The sequence below is a fragment of the Bos indicus x Bos taurus genome, chromosome 14, assembly GCF_003369695.1.
Source record: "Bos indicus x Bos taurus breed Angus x Brahman F1 hybrid chromosome 14, Bos_hybrid_MaternalHap_v2.0, whole genome shotgun sequence".
Taxonomy (NCBI): domain Eukaryota; kingdom Metazoa; phylum Chordata; class Mammalia; order Artiodactyla; family Bovidae; genus Bos; species Bos indicus x Bos taurus.
Window position 1 is genome coordinate 52,167,315 of NC_040089.1, and position 22,355 is coordinate 52,189,669.

At 35.5% G+C, this 22,355-nt stretch overlaps 1 protein-coding gene across 2 annotated transcripts in view; it reads left to right on the plus strand.

Annotated features, from left to right (window-relative positions):
* Window positions 1-22,355, plus strand: part of CSMD3 (CUB and Sushi multiple domains 3) — a 1,467,857-nt gene that overhangs the window by 1,072,753 nt on the left and 372,749 nt on the right. For both annotated transcript variants that reach the window (XM_027561290.1, XM_027561291.1), the window contains 3 exons: window positions 10,843-11,034; window positions 17,215-17,341; window positions 19,018-19,220. In XM_027561290.1, the coding sequence (XP_027417091.1) occupies window positions 10,843-11,034; window positions 17,215-17,341; window positions 19,018-19,220 (522 nt within the window). The remainder of the gene's footprint in view (window positions 1-10,842; window positions 11,035-17,214; window positions 17,342-19,017; window positions 19,221-22,355) is intronic.

Here is a 22,355-nt window from a genome sequence, read left to right on the forward strand (position 1 = left end):
GCTGAGTTGTAGAAATGTCACTCCTTTTTTGGTCCATAAATCCTGTCTTCTCTTTTATTCCTCTATTGGAATTAACGTATCAACATAGAAGTTATTCATTGAATCATAGGTTTAAATTTTGTCTGTCTCCATTGGAACTGTTTCTGCTCTGGGGATGAAGAGAACACTAAAGACAAAGTTCATGCTCACATGGAACCAATGTTTTAGTGAGACAAGACAGAAAAGGAAAAATGTTAACAAAAGATAAAAGAACTGCATGTAGAAATAATTTGTAATAGGGTGATAGGATACATAGTATGGAAGATGAGTCTACTATATCCAGTTCATTCAAGGACTGTGTCTCAGGAGCTATCACCTGATTTGGTATCTGAATTATAATAAGAGATCTGAGAGTAGCAGACTGTAGGCAGATAGATCAACAAATACAAAGGCCTAAGAGAAGACTTCAGCTGAGTTATTTGGCTGGAGGTGGATAAGAAAGGAGAATTGTACAAAATGAGAGGTAAAGTTTGAAGCTAGACAGGGATGAGGTGGACTATAGTAAGGGACTTAGATTTTATTAAAAGGCACACAGAGATATTTAACATTATTTAAACATTAAATATCAGTGAAAAATAATAGCTAACATTTATTTACTATTGACTAGACAGGGGAGCCTGGTGGGCTGCCATCTATGGGGTCGCACAGAGTCTGACACAACTGAAGCGACTTAGCAGCAGCAGCAGCAGCAGATACAGCTATAACTATGAGGGAAGTACTATTATCCCCAGTGAGAAGAGGAGGAAAAACAAAGCACAGAAAAGTTGTTACTTGCCCAAGGTGACATACCTCATAAATGCAGATATGGAAATTTAGTTGAGGAGCTCTGCCTATAGAATTCCCAAACTTAATCACTATACTATATTATCTCCATGTAACTTCTGGATATTTTATATTTAATATTCCATGAATTTACATTTTTTGTTGTTGAACTACATGTAAAAAATATAATAATTTTTAAATGTTAATGTGATTCCTCCCAAATAAATTTCTTTCATTTTATACTTAAGAATCTGAATACTTGTTTTTTGCCAAATTCACTATCAAAGAATGATTTAGGCCTGTTGTTCATGACATCTTTAAACTTTATTTCTTCAAAATATTCTTCATTGAAGGTTCTACTAGCTGTATTCATTTCTAGTTATCCCACTTTCATTCAATAGAAAGGAATTGAGTATTTTAAACAACCACCCATTGAAAACCTAAAGTACATCTTTTTGATTGATTATAGCATTGTCTTCTCAAAAGCTGATCTGGCAAATGTTTATGATACCCATCTGTTAGACATTACCTTTGGGCTCAGATGTCTTCTTGTTATCACCTCTGCACATTTAATTTTCTAAAAATCCCATTTGAGAAATGTCCATTATCCCAAGGATATTGTTCAGATATATTTGTATGTTTTTAGCTCTTGAGTTTTGTTGCTTGAAATAATTTGGTAATCCACATGGAACATGTCCATTTCAAATTCTGTATTCAAATTAAAGATGAGCAATAGCCAACTTGTGATGGCATGTCTTGTATACTAGCTTTATAAATATAAAATAAATTACCCTATTTAAACTCTTTAGTTACCAATAAAGTTTTGGCAATATTAACAATGAAAAATAATCAGATATACTATTAGTGCTAACTCTATTCTTATAATTTATTTAATGCAAATCAAGTAGAAAATCAATGAATTATAAGGAAGCAACAAAGTTTGTCTATGCAAATCTATACCCTATAAACTTAACAGGTATATTTGGCATTTCTGTTACTCTTTAAATACTGAAAATCAACGAGGTGATAAATGAAGTATTGACTAAGGCTGCATTATATAGTACAAGGTATTCTAACTAAAATGCTAAAGAAATATTTCTTGATTATCTGTCATTTATATATACAATATTGGATATAATTTCTTCAGATTAGAATAACAAACAAGGCATTTTTATAACCTTCACATCCCAAAAGTTTTGTAAATTTTGAACTTAAATATCTAATGACCTACTAACATACTCCTTTTTAAAGTTAACTTCTGGCAGATTGAAGACATATGTGAGTGTCAAAACTTTACAATGCTTAGAAAAAAATGTGACCCACAGTAGCTATGTCTTTAAGGTGAAGAAAGATTTCTCAAAGAAGATAGGCAAGCAAAAATCTGTCAATACTCAGTAGCATCCATGCCCTTCTAAGCACTTCTCTTAAGTGTAGAGTCTAAAAATCTGGCAACTACATATCTCCTGCCCTTGCCAGCTAAGACCTCTGCTTAGATTCCACCAACTAAAGGCAATCCGGTGAGAGCTGAAAGATAGGATGGATAAAGAAGCCATTCTTTTTCACCAAAATATGTAGGCAAGAGCGTGGTGCTGGCAGGTGGTTGTATGTGGTGGCAGCTTCCCTGAATTGCTGGATTCCTGAAAGCCAGAAGTGATCCTTGACCTTCACACTCTCTGCATTTCTTTGTATTTTCCCCTCTAATTTCTTGTACTGAATTTTAGCAACTCAAAATATCAAATGGCTTCTGTTTTACTGAAGACCAGTAAATAAGTCCCAGTCCTTATTATGTTTTTACAAATCTCTTTAGCTCAATGGCAACCCACTCCAGTACTCTTGCCTGGAAAATCCCCTGGACGGAGGAGCCTGGTAGGCTGTAGTCCATGGGGTCGCTGAGGGTCGGACACGACTGAGCGACTTCACTTTCAGTTTTCACTTTCATGCATTGGAAAAGGAAATGGCAACCCACTCCAGTGTTCTTGCCTGGAGAATCCCAGGGACGGGGGAGTCTGGTGAGCTGCCATCTATGGGGTCGCAGAGAGTCGGACACGACTGAAGTGACTTAGCAGTAGCAGTTAGCTAAATATACCATAAACAAGATTTTTTCAGTTCAGTCGCTCAGTCATGTCCGACTCTTTGCAACCCCATGGACTACAGCACACCTGGCTTTCTCTCCATCACCAACTCCCAGAGTTTACTCAAGCTCATGTCCATTGAGTCAGTGATGCCATCCAACCATCTCATCCTCTGTTGTCCCCTTTTCCTCCCGCCTTCAATCATTCCCAGCATCGATCTTTTCAAATGAGTCAGTTCTTCTCATCATGTGGTCAAAGTATTGGAGTTTCAGCGTCAGCATCAGTCCTTCCATGAATATTCAAGACTGAATTCCTTTAAGATTGACTGGTTGGATCTCCTGGCTGTCCAAGGGACTCTCAAGTATCTTCTCTAATACTGCAGTTCAAAAGCATCAATTCTTCAGTGCTCAGCTTTCTTTATAAGTCCAACTCTCACATCCATACATGACTACTGGAAAAACCATAGTTTTGACTAGACAGACCTTTGCTAGCAAGATTTTTAAATGATATATAATTAGAAGGAGATATTTACAATATCGGAGAAGGCAATGGCACCCCACTCCAGTACTCTTGCCTGGAAAATCCCATGGACCGAGGAGCCTGGAAGGCTGCAGTCCATGGTGTCGCTGAGGGTCGGACACGACTGAGCGACTTCACTTTCACTTTTCACTTTCATGCATTGGAGAAGGAAATGGCAACCCACTCCAGTGTTCTTGCTTGGAGAATCCCAGGGACAGGGGAGCCTGGTGGGCTGCCGTCTATGTGGTCGCACAGAGTCAGACATGACTAAAATGACTTAGCAGAATTTACAATATAGTAGAAAAACCTGGTGGCTCAGATGGTGAAGAATCTGCCTGCAATGTGGGAGACCTGAGTTCTATCTCTGGGTTGGGAAGATCCCCTGGAGGAGGGCATGGTGACCCACCTCAGTATTCATGCCTGGAGAATCTGCATGGATAGAGAAGCCTGACAGCTACAGTCCACAGGGTTGCAAAAACTTGGAGGCGACTGAGCAAATAAGCACAACACAACACAGAAAAACATATACTCCATAGAAAGAAATCCTACAAATCAATTTAAAAATAGCCTAGAAGAACATATGGGCAAAAAAATTTCACAGTAGAAGATATTCCAGTACAATAATCAAAAGACAAAAAGTGCTTGATAGAAATTAAGAAATGAAAATTAAAGTAAAAATACTTTTCTATTGCACACTCCTAAAATTGGTAAAAATCAAAAAGCAGTATCATACTAAATGTTGATAATAATTGGAAGAATTTGAAATTCATGAACTTTGGGATAAATTGGTATAGTCACATAGGAGATATTTGGTGATATTTAGTAAAATTCATTTTTAGACATGTCTGAAAGTGAAAGTGAAGTCACTCAGTCATGTCTGAGTCTTTGCGACCCCATGGACTGTAGCCTACCAGACTTCTCTGTCCATGGGATTTTCCAGGCAAGAATACTGGAATGGGTTGCCATTTCCTTCTCCAGGGGATCTTCCTGACCCAGAGATTGAATCCTGGTGTCTGGCATTGTAAGCAGACACTTTACCCTCTGAGCCACCTGTGCCAATTATGCATAAACTAAATGGCTGATGGTAAAACTTAACATTCATGCAAAGCTGAATCCCACTATATCCCTGACTGATATACAAATGTGTGATGTAAAAATTTAAAAATGGTGCACAAATGTATGATCCCACTATCCCAGAATGATATACAAATGTATGAAGACACAAACTAGTATATTTAATATCACTTACTTTATCATGGGCTTCCCAGGTGTCACTAGTGGCATAGAATCCACCTGCCAATGCAGGAGACATAAGAGATGTTGGTTTGATCCCTGGGTAGGGAAGATCCCCTGGAGAGTGGATGTGGCAACCTACTCCAGTATTCCTGCCTGGAGAATTCCAGGGACAGAGGAACCTAGCAGGCTACATGGGGTAGTAAAAAGTCAGACATGACTTAGCATGCACAGAATTATTATTACTATTTTACTAACCAGATAGAACATCAACTTATGTGAATACACAATATTCATAAATAAGTTGAACAGAAATTATACTGAGGCAGAGATTGAACTATTTTCTTTCATTAGTTCAAGACTGATTAACAGATTTTGATTTAATCTTGAGAAAATGATCTCTGTTTTTTTTAAATTTATTTATTTAATTACTTTACAATAGTGTAGTGGTTTTGCCATACATAGACATGAATCAGCCATGGGTGTATATGTGTTCCCCATCCTGAACCCCCCTCCCACCTCCCTCCCCATCCCATCCCTCTGGGTTATCCCAGTGTATCAGCCCTGAGCACCTTGTCTCATGCATCGAACCTGGACTGGCGATCTGTTTCATATATGATAATATACATGTTTCAGTGCTATTCTCTCAAATCATCCCACCCTCATCTTCACCCACAGAATCCAAAAGACTGTTCTATATATCTGTGTTGCTTTTGCTGTCTTGTATATAGGGTTATTGTTATCATCTTTCTAAATTCGATATATATGTGTTAGTATACTGTTTCGGAGAAGGCAATGGCAACCCACTCCAGTACTCTTGCCTGGAAAATCCCATGGACCGAGAAGCCTAGTAGGCTGCAGTCCATGGGGTCGCTAGAGTTGGACGACTGAGCGACTTCAATTTCACTTTTCACTTTCATGCAATGGAGAAGGAAATGGCAACCCACTCCAGTGTTCTTGCCTGGACAATCCCAGGGACCGGGAATCCTCCTGGTGGGCTGCCATCTATGGGGTCGCACAGAGTCGGACACGACTGAAGTGACGCAGCAGCAGCAGCAGCAGCATACTGTATTGGAGAAGGCAATGGCAACCCACTCCAGTACTCTTGCCTGGAAAATCCCATGGACGGAGGAGCCTGGTAGGCTGCAGTCCATGGGGTTGCAACGAGTTGGACACGACTGAGCGACTTCACTTTTACTTTTCACTTTCATGCATTGGAGAAAGAAATGGAAACCCACTCCAGTGTTCTTGCCTGGAGAATCCCAGGGATCTCGGAGCCTGGTGGGCTGCCATCTATGGGGTTGCACAGAGTCGGACACAACTGAAGCGACTTAGCAGCAGTATACTGTATTGGTGTTTTTTCTTCTGGCTTACTTCACTCTGCATAATAGGCTCCAGTTTCATCCACCTCATTAGAACTGATTCAAATTGATCTTTGAATCCCTGCATGATACATAACCCATAGAAACACTTGCATATGTTCAAATGAGGACATGGAAGTGTAGCATTTTTAACAGTGAATAATGTAAGCAATATAGCAATACAGATACCCACCAGCTGGAGAACAAGTAAATCAATTTTAGGGTATACATCCAATGGAATATCACTGGTAGTTAAAATGAGTAAACTGTATGTGTAAGTATATGTGTGTGTAAATATAACAGTAAAAACACAATGCTGCACACACACACAAAAAAAGCCTCAGAAGAATGTTATTTTAATTACATAATTTATAAAATGTGTAAATGCTTACAAACCATACTGTATATTGTTCATTGAAATACAGATGTTTTAAAATATAAATTGGACTTTCCTGGTGGCGCAGTGGTAAAGAATCCACCTGCCAATGCAGGAGATGAAGGCAATGGCAAGCCACTCCAGTATGCTTGCCTGGGAAATGCCATAGACTGAGGACCCTGGCAGACTACAATCCATGGGGTCACAAAGAGTTGGATGTGACTTGGAGACAAAACAACAACAAAAACATGTAAATTATATGTAAAAATAATATACTAATTCAGAATATTTGCTAGTTCTCAGTAGAGAAAGACTAGAAAGGAATTAGAACCAAACATAAATGGAGTTTTAAGTTACTTAACATTAGACTAAGATCATGACATCTGGTCCAATTACTTCATGGCAAATAGTTTGGGAAACAATGGAAACAGTGACAGACTTTATTTTGGGGGGCTCCAAAATCACTGTAGATTGTGACTGCAGCCATGAAATTAAAAGACGCTTGCTCCTTGGAAAAAAAAAGCTATGAACAACCTAGACAGCATGTTATAAAGCAGAGACATTACTTAACCAACAAAAGTCCGTCTAGTCAAAGCTATGGTTCTTCCAGAAGTTGTGTAAGGATGTGAGAGTTGGACTATAAAGAAAGCTGAGCACTGAAGAATTTATGCTTTTGAACTGTGGTGTAGGAGACGGCTCTTGAGAGTCCCTTGGACTTTAAGGAAATCAAACCAGTCAATCCTAAAAGAAATCAGTTCTGAATATTCTTTGGAAGGACTGATGCTGAAGCTGAAACTCCAATACTTTGGCCATCTGATGCAAAGAACCGACTCATTTGAAAAGACCCTGATGATGGGAAAGATTGAAGGTGGGAGGAGAAGGGGATGACAGAGGATGAGATGGTTGAATGGTATCACCAATGCAATGGACATGAGTTTGAGTAAACTCTGGGAATTGGTGATGGACAGGGAAGCCTGGTGTGCTGCAGTCCATGGGGTTGCAAAGAGTCACATGACTGAGCAACTGAACTGAACTGACTGAAGTGAACTGAGCATTATTTATGAATAACAATATTAATGTGAATATGAATCAATTAGTATAAATATTAATCTGAAAAGTAATCTGAACTAATATTACTATTAATCTGAAGCAGCTATCAATAGAACCAGATGATGAAGTTATTTTATCTTTCTCTTCTCTTGTAGATATCAAATAGTAATTTTTAAATGTTAGGAATCTTTAAAGAAGATTTCTGCTTTATGATGGCAGGAAGGAAATTAGAACTCAGTTTAAGTTATTCAGCAAGTCAAAAAGATTTAGATAAATGAGAATTTTCAGTTCATTTTTGCTCCAGAAGTTTTAATTTCATCACAGTATCAAATTTCACAAGGAATGGTGAATATTTAAGAATATGTGGTTTTTCATACACATCTTTATTTAATTGTCAGTTTCATGTATTTGAGCTTTTCAGTGAAAAGACTGGCAGCTGAATGTTTCCATAAAGATAAGGCACTTCTGAATATTTATGAATAAGCAACAATAATTCCACCAAATTGGACTAAATTGTGTTGTGCTTTGTAGCTTACATACTATTGTCCCTGTGCATTTTCATCTACAATGCAAAGTATTATAAATTATCTTAATTTGCAGAGAGTGTCTCCATTATACCTCATCACCAGCAATTGCCAACCACATTTACAGAACATTCAAATTAAAGGAGGATGAATTTGGTAATAAACCTTGAAAAGAGAGCTTGATTTCCATTTTTATTTTGATAAATGATACGTGGTAAAACTCAAAAGTGGCTGAATCTTGAATAATAAACTGAATATTATGTCTGGTAGAAGGAATTCAAGCTTGTTACTTTTGAGCAGAGATATTTTAAATGTACTCTTTACTATGCAGAGTCATACAAAATATGTCCTAAAATTTTGTTACTACTTCTACTGTTTCTACTTCTGTTATTGCAAGACTGACTTGCTCAGCAACCTCCGACCTCTTGTATGACTCTGTTTGAAGCTGTTGGTATTTGCCTTATTTTAACATATTTCCACCCAAATGAGGTTGCCACAGATTAATCCATACAGGAATTTCCTGCAGTTTTTTTTTAACTCTATCATAAATTTCAGTTTTTCATCAAAATTACTTTAGCTTATTTTTCAGATGTCGCTTAGAGATAACTGCCCTGAGAAACACATTCATTCATGAACATTATTGAACATTTGTTATGTGCCAGATTTTGTGCTGTGAAGGCTTTGTGGGAAAGAGAAAAAAGTGAAATAAGTCCAATCTATAAGAAAAAAAGAAAATAAATGATTGTAAATTAATGAAGATATGTGAAATAGTTCTATTGGTTGACAGAGGAAGGAAAGATGAAGAACCTTTCAAAGAGACCAAGAGGAGGCTCCTTATGTTCTCCAAGAGCTAAGGTAGCCCTCAGCATACAGAAATTAAAGTATAAATTTGGTACTTTTAGCTGTACATTTCTGGTAAATGTATGCTTGTTTTGACACTAGGAAGTCGGTACTACAAATTAATGACTTGTCATCAGTGAGCTAATACATGCTTTTTTGCTTTCTAGTTCAAATTTAGATTAATTTGGTCAAGGATCTATGCCCACAAAAAAAGAGATCTCTTTTTGATTATCATATGATTTAAGATGCACAAAAGTCATTCTCTTCTCCTATATTATTTGTCTTAAAATCATAGATTTCCCTCATCCATGAAGCTATCTAGAATTTTATCACAGTCCTCTAGTATCAGAAGTTATAACTGATATAATTTAACATCTAGTTGGGAAATAATGACGGACAAGGAAAGCTGGCACACTGCAAACCATGGGATCGCAGAGAGTTGGACATGACTTAGTGACTGAACAATAACAAGCAGTTAATTATCTTTGTCACATTATATCATTATATAATTTATCTTGTTGTTGTTATTGTTTACTGGCTAAAGTCAAGTCTGACTCTTTTGTAACCCCATGGACTGTGGCCTTGCCAGGCTCCTCTGTCCATGGGATTTACCAGGCAAGGATACTGGAGTGGGTTGTCGTTTTCTTCTCCAGAAGATCTTCCTGACTCAGGGATCAAACCTGTGTCTCCCGCACTGGCAGGCAAATTATTTGCCATTTTGTCACAAGGGAAGCCCATCATTTAACTTACATTTATAGAATTTATAAAACACTAGGTACAGAATTCTATAGCTAGAAGATTTAGATTTTTGTAACTGGTGTCATATTTGATTTACCTTCTGAAGTACCCTTTTCTAGTTCTTTCGGGATCTTAGGAGCAAATTGTGCTATGAATGTTTCATTTTTAATATTCACCTTTATTAATTTTATTCTGAATAGGCACACTATGTGTACTGGATCTAAAGAGATTAATTATTATTTAAGTGATAGAATTGATGAATTAAATATAATAATAGTAATAAGTATGTCAGCATCCCTTTGACCTAGTCCTTACCTCTGTGGTAACACAATGAAAATCAGATGGAAAAACTTACCACGTGACCAGGGACAGGGAATAAGGAAAAATGGACTTGTTGTGCTTGAGAGAGTTATCTCTCTCTCCTCTCCTGAAAGGAGGAAGGAAAACTTTTGCTCTTTGGAGATGGGATGGAAATAATTCTGTTTTTATTCTAACCTTAGTAATGTACATTTAGGGTTTCAACAGTCAGATTAACCTCCTGTGTCTCCAGTTTTTATAATTTAGAGATTTCTGTAAAGTCCTGGGTCTCATTCTTCCTTAAGATGTAAACACAGATCCCCTCCAGAGGTACCTTAATCTCTTTGGAGTTATCTCACTACTCATATAAACATATCTTCTCAATCACAAGCTTCCAGCTAAAGTCATGTGGAAAGCCCCAACTCTTCAGAAATCAAAAATATGTATTTTTATGAACTACTTTTTTTTTCTTGTGAGAAATTTTGAGAATTGTGTATTCTGAAGGCAGAATATAAACATTCAGAGGTCTTCAGACTGATTACTGGGTTATATTAACTCTTGCTAGTTTTTTTAAATATGTCTATTTCATTTTCTTCCAAGACTGTATAAGTAAAGCAATCTAAAGTTATGTTTGCATTGGATGTATTTGTTACCTGAACAGTTGTGGTTTCACATATTTCATATGAATTTTAAACTTTTCATGATTTGATCCTAATAGTTACATTGGTCAGAATCTATTAGTTGCAAATCACTTGAAGCAGGCAAGAATGTTAGTACTATAACACGTTATGATATAGTCACAGAGACCATGGGGTATCATTGCTAAATTTGAATAATACAACAAATTTTAGTTTTTTGAGGAAAAAAAAAAAACTCTCTCTGGTGGCTATATGCTATCAAAATTAAATATTTTAAGTAATAAAACAGGAAAAAGTATGTAATCATATTAAAAACAATAAAATGGATGATTTGTGCAGTTTTAAATCCTCCTGTTAAATTTTGTCTTTAATAAATTTATATTCTTCTCATAGGTTTTGAACTTTCACATTGTGAGGATCCTGGAATTCCACAATTTGGATACAAAATCAGCGACCAAGGGCATTTTGCTGGTAGCACTATCATTTACGGATGCAATCCAGGCTACACTCTCCATGGAAGCAGCCTTCTGAAGTGCATGACAGGGGAGAGAAGGGCATGGGACTATCCTCTGCCATCCTGTATTGGTAGGATACTGTTTTAGGTTTTCATGCAATATTTCTATGGAAGTATTATCAAAATATACTGTACCTTTTCAAGTTATTTCATCTGTCCACACCCAACTCATACCTTAATCAAAAAGTTAATGAATACATAGCTCAAATTTGTGGTAAGTCAGAGGGTTCTTTTCATAATCAGTGAGTACCTTCTCTTTTTGGGCAAAAAATAGTTCATATGAAAGTCATTATATTTATCCTATCTTGATATAAAATTTAACTCGCTACAAAATATGTTGAAACTCTTAATCATACACATTTACTGAATCTCATTGACCAGATTTGTATTAATATACAAAATTAATGCTTATGCTGGTATAAAGGCAGATTAAAAAAGCTAAATACTCTCAATAACTTCAAAGACTTTATATACATACCTTTTGAAAAACTAAGAAAGTGTATATGTTTTCTTTATTTTATGTATCATGACATAATTAAAAGAATTTCAATACGAAAAGGCATGTGAAAGTTAGTCATATAAGATATATTGCCTACGTGAAATTATAGAATGATCATTTTTCTCTCCTTTGTATAGCTGGAGAAGAATTTTATTACTACCATCCCATAAATCAATTCACAAATAACTGGGCATGTGTGAGAAAGAGGGTGGATAGAAAAACGTTGATAAAGACCTCTGCTTTTTTTCTTTTGGTCCGAATATAGGTGCCAGGCTGGGTGGATTACTAGGACAACAAAAGGAAAAAAAAAAAAACAAAAACAAAAACAAACAGTTAAACAAAACACAAAGTCCTCAATAGGGAGCAAACAAGTTTCTTTAATGATTCTTATTTAATGGCAGTTGTGGTGGCACAAATTGATTCTGTGTCAGGCTCATATGGATAAAATTGACTTAATTTTTTAAAATGATTTATTAAGGTATAATTCATATTGAAAAAATTCCACATGTTTAATGTATACAGTTTTATGAATTTGGAGACCTGAACACTTTGAGATATATTTTAATGTTTGTTAATTGATATAGTCAACACAGGAATATTCACAAAACTTGATAGACTTCAAATAGGAAAGAAATGAAATTCTAGTTATTAGAGGTCTTGCAACTAATTGCAGTGTTTTTGATGACATGAGACTTCTGTTGGTTTGTTAAAACATTGATGAGCAGAAAGCAAACATTCTTTTATCCAACCAAAATGCAATTATACTGCTTTCCTTTCAGATGCACCTGAATTTTGGATAGATTATGAGGATAAATGTAAAATAACAATCAACCTAAATTGACAAAGCTTAGGATTCTAGAATATGACCAACAATCAACCTGCTGGCATTGGTTATGAGAAAAATGTACACTGATTCATTCTCTCTGAAGATATTCTTTGCTGTGAATATCACATATATTCAGAAACTCATTAAGGATTTCAAAAGGATTTCAAACAAAACTATAAACTTAAAAATACTGGCTTGCTATGTTGTCAGTAAAATTAAAATCACAAACTAATACATTAAAAAATATATATTTTCCTTATATATTGAATCAAGCTGAAGACATTTTCATTTTCTGGAAAACTTCATGCAAATAGAAGAACATTTGATCTAGGATCAGAATATTTAATTATTTTTGTAACAAATCAATGCACTTTATGAATCTACCAAGTCAAAATTTAGTAATACCACTGCTCAAGCCTTTATGAGAAGGGTAACCTTTTTTTTTTTTTTTTTAATGATAGATGATCAGGAATAAAAGCTTAAAACAGCTGGACACATAATGTGTCATGCTGATGATTTTCATGACAATAGAAGGTTAAATTCTATTTAAGATGGTGTTCTTTATTGTCAATAATTAACAGCTTTACCACTTGGCTAAAATCATAATTATCCATTCCTATTAACCTTAAATATCTATTATGGTTATATTTTTGCCTTGGTCAAATAAGAAGCTTTTTCTTAATTATATGGGTGTTTCTAGGTAATTATGTTTCTGTAGCTTATACATTGAGCAAACAAAAATTATTTTTTAGGCACCATAGCCAGAGGTATTTAACCTGCACACCTTCAATTTTATCTGTAAACATAAGACTTCTGACAGAATATGAACTCCAATGTTATAGCATATCACACTGCTTTATTTGAAATCAAATAGCCAAGTAATATTTGTAACAAAGAAATATGGAGAAAGAAAGAGTTATGTTTAAATTCAATATAAAAACCGTTCCCAAAGCTCCAGTTCTTGGAGTTGCTTAAAATTAATCTGGCAGATTCTTGTTTTTGTTCAGTCACCCAGTTATGTCCAACTCCCTTTGACCCCATGGACTGCAGCATGCCAGGCCTCTGTCCCATGCCATCTCCCGAATTTTGCCCAAGTTCGTGTTCATTGCATCAGTGATTCAATACAGTCATCTCATCCTCTGATGCCCTCTTCACCTACTGCACTCAATCTTTCCCAGCATCAGATACTTTTCAAATGAGTCAACTGTTCGAATCAGATGACCAAAATAAAATATTGAAGCTTAAGCTTCAGCATGAGTCCTTCCAATGAGTATTCAGGGTTGATTTCCCTTAAGATTGGCTGGTTTGATCTCATTGCTCTCCAAGGCACTTTCAGGAATCTTCTCCAGCACCACAGTTTGAAGGCTTCAATTCTTTGGTGCTCTGCCTTCTTTACAGTTCAGCTCTCACAACCGTACGTGACTAATAGGAAGATCATAGCCTTGACTATACAGACCTTTGTCATCAGAGTAATGTCTGCACTTTTCAACACACTAAGTTTGTCATAGCTTTCCTGCTGAGAAGCAATCATATTCTGATTTCATGGCTGCAGTCCCCATCTGCAGTGATTTTAGAGTCCAAGAAGATGAAATCTGTCACTACTTTCACCTTTTCCCCTTCTATCTGCCATGAAGTAATGGGACTGGATGCCATGATCTTAGTTTGTTTATCTTTAGTGTTCAGCCAGCTCTTTCACTGTCCTCCTTCACCCTCATCAAGAGGTTCTTTAGTTCCTCTTTGCTTCTTGCCATTAGAATGTTGTTATTCAATTGCTCAGTCATGTCTGACTCTTTGCCACCCCATGGACTGCATGCAGCACGCGAGGCTTCCCTGTCCTTCACCATCTCCCAGAGCTTACTGTTAAAATGGTATCACCCTCGTATCTGAGGTTATTGATGTTTTTCCTGCTTATCTTGACTCTAGCTTGTAACTTATCTAGCCTGGCATTTCTCATGATGTGTTCAGCATATAAGTTAAATCAATAGGGGGACAGCAGACAGCCCTGTTGTACTCCTTTCTCAATCTTGAACCAACAATTTGTTCTATTCAGGGTTCTAACTGTTGTTTCTTGACCTGCATACAGGTTTCTCTAGAAACAAGTAAGATGGTCTGGTATCCCCACCTCTTTAAGGGCTTTCCACAGTTTGTTATGATCCACACAGTCAAAGGCTTTAGTGTAGTCAATGAGACAAAGATAGATGTTTTTCTGGAATTCCCTTGCTTTCTTTATGATACAGTGAATGTTGGCAATTTGATCTCTGGTTCCTCTTCCTTGTCTAAACCCAGCTTGGACAACTGGAAGTTCCTGGTTTGCATAATGCTGAAGCCTAGCAAGCAAGATATTAAGTATGACCTTACTAGAATGGTAGATGAGTACAATTGTCCAACGGTTAGCACATTCTTTAGAACACATTCTTTAGTACTACCTTCTTGGGAACTGGGATGAGAATTGACCTTTTCCAGTCCTGTGGCTTCTGTTTGGTTCCACAATTGCTGACATATTGAATGCATCACCTTAAGGGTATCATCCTTTAGGGTTTTGAATAGCTCTACTGGAACCCCATTTATTAACAGCAGTGCTTCCTAATGCCCACTTGACTTCACACTCTAGAATGTCTGGCTCTAGAATAACTGACCACAACATCGTAGTAGTCCCTTCATTGATCAGTGTCTTGTCATGACGAAGGTCCTTGCATAGGCTAATGAAGCTATGAGCCACGCTGTGTAGGGCTACTCAAGACGGTTGGGTCATAGCAGCTAGTTCTGACCAAATGGGATCCACTGGAGGAGAGAATGGCAAACCACCCCAGTATACTTGCCGTGAGAACCTCATGGATTGTATAAAAAGGACAAGTCTGGCAGAATGAAGTATCAAATTTGTTCTCCTCAGAAATAGGTCAATAATAGTGAATAAATCATTAAAAATGATGAAAAATGAATTATTACAGTTACAGCATTCTAGGTTGTCCAACAAAGTTCTTGTTACAAAATGAGAAAAACCACAGTAAGTGATGGTAACTTCTTAACTATATATATTTTATTTTAAAAATAACAAATTTATTATCATAAATTAAATTAAACTAATGTTACAATACAAAATAAACTTGCTTAGTCCTCTATAGGTGTGTATATCAGTCAGGGTTCGCCAAATAAAGAGAGTCAGTAGATCTATATGTGATCTATTTAGCTATCATCTATCAAGAAATGTATTTATTTATATTGAGGAATTAACTCATGCAGTTGTGGGGACTGACAAGTTCAAAATCCATCAGATCAGATCAGATCAGTCTCTCAGTCATGTCCAACTCTTTGCGACCCCATGAATCGCAGCACGCCAGGCCTCCCTGTCCATCACCAACTCCCGGAGTTCACTGAGACTCACATCCATCGAGTCAGTGATGCCATCCAGCCATCTCATCCTCTGTCGTCCTCTTCTCCTCCTGCCCCCAATCCCTCCCAGCATCAGAGTCTTTTCCAATGAGTCAACTCTTCGCATGAAGTGGCCAAAGTACCAGAGTTAATCCATAGGGAAGATCGAAAGGCTGGAAACTAGGGCAGGAATTAATGATGCAGTCTTGAGGGAAAATCTTCTTTTCCAGAAAACTCAGTTTTCATTGTTAAGGGCTTCCAATTGATTGGATGAAGGGTACCCACATTATCAAGGGTAAAGTCAGCTGATTATAGATGTTAACCAGGTCTATAAATAGCAACACCTAGACTAGTGTTTGATAAAATGGGTACTGGGTACTACAACTTGGCCAAGTTGACACATAAAAATAACCCTAATATTATACTAAAATATAACATCTAAAATCTTTGAAGCAATTTTATCTGTATGAATAGAGCCTACAAATTTTAACCATGATATTCAGTTGTTATTCAGTCTTTTCCAAGTACTGAAACTTTGGCTCTGACCTTTGTTCTTATAATCAAAACAAAACAAAAATTCAAGATGCTTAGTTCAGTACTGCATTTGAGTAAGATAATAACACTTCAGAGAATAAGAAAAATAAATGTAGTAATATATTCAAATATATAAGCAAAAAGTAAACTACCTTGGATTTAGTTTTATTTTCTGGTAGTATAGTAATTTGGAGAACTTTCAAAAATATATTATTGCACCTTATGGTTTTTAGGATGTAGAGAAGTAGAGTAATATACTAAGTAAACTACTTCATTTCTCTCTTCTCTAGCAAGAGGTTTCTTTCTAGATTATTGCTTATCAATGTAAACTCATTCCAGATTTCCCAATATATTAAATATTATTAAAATAGAGAGGGAATTCCCCCAAAGCTATATATTTTTGTTGTATTGCATGATGATGTTTACATTTTTAATTTGGTGAATTTTATAAAAATTAGAGACCACTTTAAATCAAAAATGGAACAAGATTTAACCGAAGTAAAATCTAATAAAAATGCCACTTTGACTTTGGGGAGGTTAAAAGCAAAGGAGTTTAGAGTGATTGAAAGGGGAATAAGAGGACAATGAAATTTAGAAGGCCTGAGGGACCTGCAGTAAAGCTTAGAGGTAAGGTAGTAAGATGATGAATTAGTTAGCCTACAACCAGCTATAAGTGAGCAACTTGCCATCTGTTTCCCCTTGTTATATTAAGATTATTTTGCCATACATCTTAAAAAGTTTGTAGCCTAAACTCAGAGCTTTTGAGTGTGTACTTTTAAAATTCCCTAATTGGCTTATTATATTATCATTTATATGATCTAACTTGAGATTCTTGTTTTATTGTACAATGTGTTCTTGCTTTAATTAATACCCTAATCTGAGAAAGCATATACACATATATACTGTCAATAAAAGGAGAAATCAATCCTTATTTTCCTTCAGGTGAAAAAATATATCCTCAAGAAATTTGTATATGTTTATAAAGATTAAACTGTGACTTAAAATTGAATTAATTTTTTCTAGCTGAATGTGGAGGTCGTTTTAAAGGAGAATCATCAGGAAGAATTTTATCTCCTGGTTATCCCTTTCCATATGACAATAATCTGCGTTGCATGTGGATGATTGAGGTAGATCCAGGAAACATTGTCAGGTAAATGAATTTTATCTTTTCAAAATGACTCAGAATCTGAATTTCCTGATCAGACCCTATATACAATTAGTATTAAGATTTTTCTTTTTTTCTTTTTTTTACCATTGGTAAAGAAAAACATGGTTTTTATCTATTATAAAATAGGAGGGGAAAGTATTGATAAGCATGACATACTAATTCATAGGCCACAGCATTGGTTCATATAGCCCCTTAGAAACTTTTCAGTTATAAGAGGGCACAAAAGATGAGAATTTTTCCTGCTGCTTGAGAGTTCTACTCTTTCAATTCTTCATGACTTAAGACACTGTAAATTCAACAGAATTCTGAAATTTTTAAAAATTAAAGAATTTTTGATACTAAATTGTAACCCAGATTTAAAACGGTGACAATTCACATATCAAACATGGATGTGAGATAGATAGATAGAGAGAGAGAGAGAGAGAGAGAGGTAAAGAGAGTTGAGTTTGTTAATATAATTGGATTTCTAGCTTTTGGATTAGGCACAAGAAAATTTGATATTAATTTTGTCTAGACTAAAGCAAAATAGATTTAATATGAAGCATTTTTTTTCTTTTATGTGCATTTTTGTGGTGGGGGGCCATTTTCACATTCAGGAGGTTTCCTTTTACTTCTTTTTTGAATGTGAACTGTTTTTGCATTTGTGGAGCAAATCTTTGATTCTGATAAACACACTAAAAAATTGATACAGTGGCCGTAACACATACTATGGCATTAGATAACTTGAGTTCAATTCATGACTCTGCCACCCTTAGGGCAATCTTATTTAATCTGAATCCCACTTGACACATTTGTAAAATCGAGATCAAACTTGTTCCTGCTTCACTGGATCATTATAACAATTAAAGGAAGAAAATAGATGTAATGCGTTTTGCACAGTGTGTGACACATATGAGCTCCTCTTTAATGTCACCTGTCATTGCCACATTTAAGTCATGAACACTGAAAAGAATGTATAGGTAGGTTTTCCTTGGGTTACATGCTGATAAACTGAACATAAGTCGAAAATGTCATAAACTGAAAATACATATAACTAATCTACCAAAAATCCTCACTCACCCTCACCTACTCTAAACATGCTCAGAGCGTTTACGTTAGTCTACAGTTGGGCAAATCATCTAACCTGAGGTCTATTTTATAATAAAGTATTGAGTATCTCATGTAATGTTATTGAATACTATACTGAAAATGAAAAACAGAACTGTTTTATGAGTGCATTATGGTTGTAAATGTGTTGGTAGCTTGTTTTTGTGATCTTGTGACTGACTGGGAACTTAGTTCCCTGGCACTGCCCAATGTCATGAGAGAGTATCACAACTGAGAAAAGATCAAAATTCATAGTACAGTTTCTACTAAATGTATATCTCTTCTGTACCATCTTAAAGTCAAAAATTCCTAAATTGAATCATCATAAATCAGGGATGGTCTGTATACCTAAAGTTTTTATAATTTGCAGAATTGATATAATAATATATTTAATCATATTCTAAAAAAACTATACTGTTGAAGAAAAATGCATTAAGTTTTTGTATACATTTTGCATTCATTTTATTTGATAGAATAAAAGAAATACCTAATATAAGCAAAGATCTTTTATATTCTTTATTTAAAACTGGATCCATGTTTAAAATAATCAGAGATATATGGTTCTCCTACAGCCTACAGTTTCTTGCTTTTGATACGGAAGCATCACATGATATACTCCGAGTTTGGGATGGTCCGCCTGAAAACGAGATGCTTTTAAAGGAAATCAGTGGGTCTCTGATTCCCGAAGGAATCCATAGCACTCTCAACGTAGTGACCATTCAGTTCGACACAGATTTTTATATCAGCAAATCTGGATTTGCAATTCAGTTTTCAAGTGAGTTGTTTTTTTTTTTTTCTTAAATAAACAATATAGAAATGTTACTTAAATCCTTCTGTTACTTTACTACTCAAAAACTTTCATTTTTAAATTTTAATTATCTTAATTTTAATTTTATTTTTTAATTGGAGGAAAGTTGCTTTACAATGTTGTGTTGTTAATTATCTTAAATATTCTTATTTCTCTTCTTCTTATTCATCTGGAGTTAAGATAAACCATGGACTGAAGCCCACCAGGCTCCTCCATCTGGTTCAAATATGAGAAAGGAGTATTAAGGTTGTGTATTGTCACCCTGCATATTTAACTTATATGTAGAGTGAAAGTGAAAGTGAAGTCGCTCAGTCGTGCCTGACTCTTTGTGACCGGTGGACTGTAACCCACCGGGCTCCTCCGTCCATGGGATTCTCCAGGCAAGAATACTGGAGTGGGTTGCCATTTCCTTCTCCAGGGAATCTTCCCGACCCAGGGATTGAACCCGGTCTCCCACATTGCACTTTAACCTTTAACCTCTGCACCACCAGGGTAGTGTACTCCTTGAAGTAAAGGTGGTGTTAAAGTTAATTCATCTAAGCCAGAAAGAAAAACACCAATACAGTATACTAACGTATATATATGGAATTTAGAAAGATGGTAACAATAACCCTGTATACGAGACAGCAAAAGAGACACTGATGTATAGAACAGTCTTTTGGACTCTGTGGGAGAGGGAGAGGGTGGGATGATTTGGGAGAATGGCATTGAAACATGTATAATATCATATATGAAACGAGTCGCCAGTCCAGGTTCGATGCACGATACTGGATGCTTGGGACTGGTGCACTGGGACGACCCAGAGGGATGGTATGGGGAGGGAGGAGGGAGGAGGGTTCAGGATGGGGAACACATGTATACCTGTGGCAGATTCATTTCGATGTATGGCAGAACCAATACAATATTGTAAAGTTTAAAAATAAAATAAAATTAAAAAAAAAAGAAGAGGTGGCAAGAATACATAGAAAAAAAATAAATAAAGTTAATTCATCAAGTGAAATCATTACATTATGCAAACTGATAATTTGAATTTACTATAAAAGTATATTTTAAAATGTAAAATTTTGAGATAAGGAAGGAAATGAGTATTTGCCATTACAAAAACCAACCCTACATTTTTACTAATTTTATTTTCTTTTGTTAAAGATTTTAATTATATATTCACAGAAAACTTTGACAAAATATTTTAAATCTACTTTTATATTAAAGATATCCTACCACAATGAAATTTCATTCACTCTAATTACCAGTGTTGATGGCTTTTTTTTTTTTTTTGGATAAGTGGTTAACTATATGCTGTTTCTTAAAAGGGATTTTGGTTGAGTGGCTGAAAAAAATAAATGGGAGCTCAAAATAATTTAATTGATATATTTTTACTCTTATTACCAATACACATTATCTCTTTGAGAAAAATATCTAAGAGATCTTCTAATTGCATAGCCTTAAAAATCCTAGTATTTGAAACTTATTGAGATTCCCAACATCATCTATGGAAAGAGTGCAGACCAGTATTCTTCATGTGTGCCTTAATTCAAGTCTTGGCTTCTTACTAATTGCTGATTTTGGGCACTTCACCTCATCACCTGAGTCTGAGCTCTGTAATTCACATAGGGATAATGATACTCATTTCATAAATAGGTTATTAAAATTTAATATGATTATGTGTGCACAGTACTTACTACTGAATAAGTAGTTGGTGCCCAGTAAACTATTACCACTATATGAATAAATGTAAAATTGGAATCCTTTGGATAAAGCATGAAGAACTTATTTAATGACTGGCCTAAAAATATATCACTTTAGATTAACAACTAACAATACAAATATATAATTAACTTGATATATTTTTTGTTTGTGAAAGACAATTGCTTGGCATAATCAACTAACAGAAGTAAATGAATTGTTTTGTGTTAGAAATAAGGCTCATGTAAGAGATGTATACATCAGTATAGATGAGTTGATGTCTTAGATTTGTACCCTTAGTATATCTTTTGAGACAGAAAAAAAAAAAGGAACGAAAAATAAGAGAATGATTATATAATTAATGAGCATAAAGGACTTCTAATTCTGCAACACACATTAAGCATTCTTCATATTTATATCTTGACTTTCTAACTTTTTTGAAGTTAGGGACAATATGTCAGCAAACTGTGATATCTGTTTGATTTCAGTTATTTATGATGAAAGTCTGGCAACTAACAACTCTCCTTTCATTTACCTTAAATTAGTAAGGTTTTACACATAAATGGTTATTGTGATTAAATATCTAAATGCAATCATATGAAAAGGTGCTTCAGGCTATTGTTTGTGAATGCCAAATGCATCTGCTTAATAGAAACAAGCTGCTTTATATGCATTTCTGGAAATTTTAATGTGCATCTGTCAGTGAAATTAGTAATATATTTTTTATACATATTATATCTGTAGGTCATATTAAAGTTATAGAAACAATATGCATCCTACCAGAGTTTTAATAAATCTGCCTTCATAATATTCTTTTAAGATGCATAAAAATATATATCATTGACCAGAGACTAAAAATTGATTCACTAAAATAAAATTACCTTGATAATTAATATATTGTGAATAGCATCAGTTCAGATTTCCAATGTGAAAAGTTTTTTTGTTTTTTTTTTCATGAATGATTTCTTGCTTGGTGCCAAGAATCACATTGTGCTGTGCATAGTTACTCAGTTGTGTCTGATTCTTTGTGACCCCTTGGACTGTAGCCCACCAGGCTCCTCTGTCCATGGGGATTCTCCAGGCAAGAATACTGGAGTAGGTTGCCATGCCATCCTCCCAGAGATCTTCCCAACCCAAGGACTGAACCCAGGTCTCCTGCATTTCAGGGGGATTCTTTACTGTCGGAGCCACCAGGAAGCCCTTTAAGAATAATGTTAAGTACTTTTAGTATGGTGATCTCATTTAATGCTCACAGAGCCCATATGAGATATACTGTGCTGATGCTCAGTGCTCAGTAGTGTCCAACTCTTTGTGACCCCATGGACTGTAGCCCACCAGGCTCCTCTATCCCTGGGATTCTCCAGGCAAGAATACTGGAGTAGATTGCCATTTCCTTCTCCAGGGACATATACTATGTCA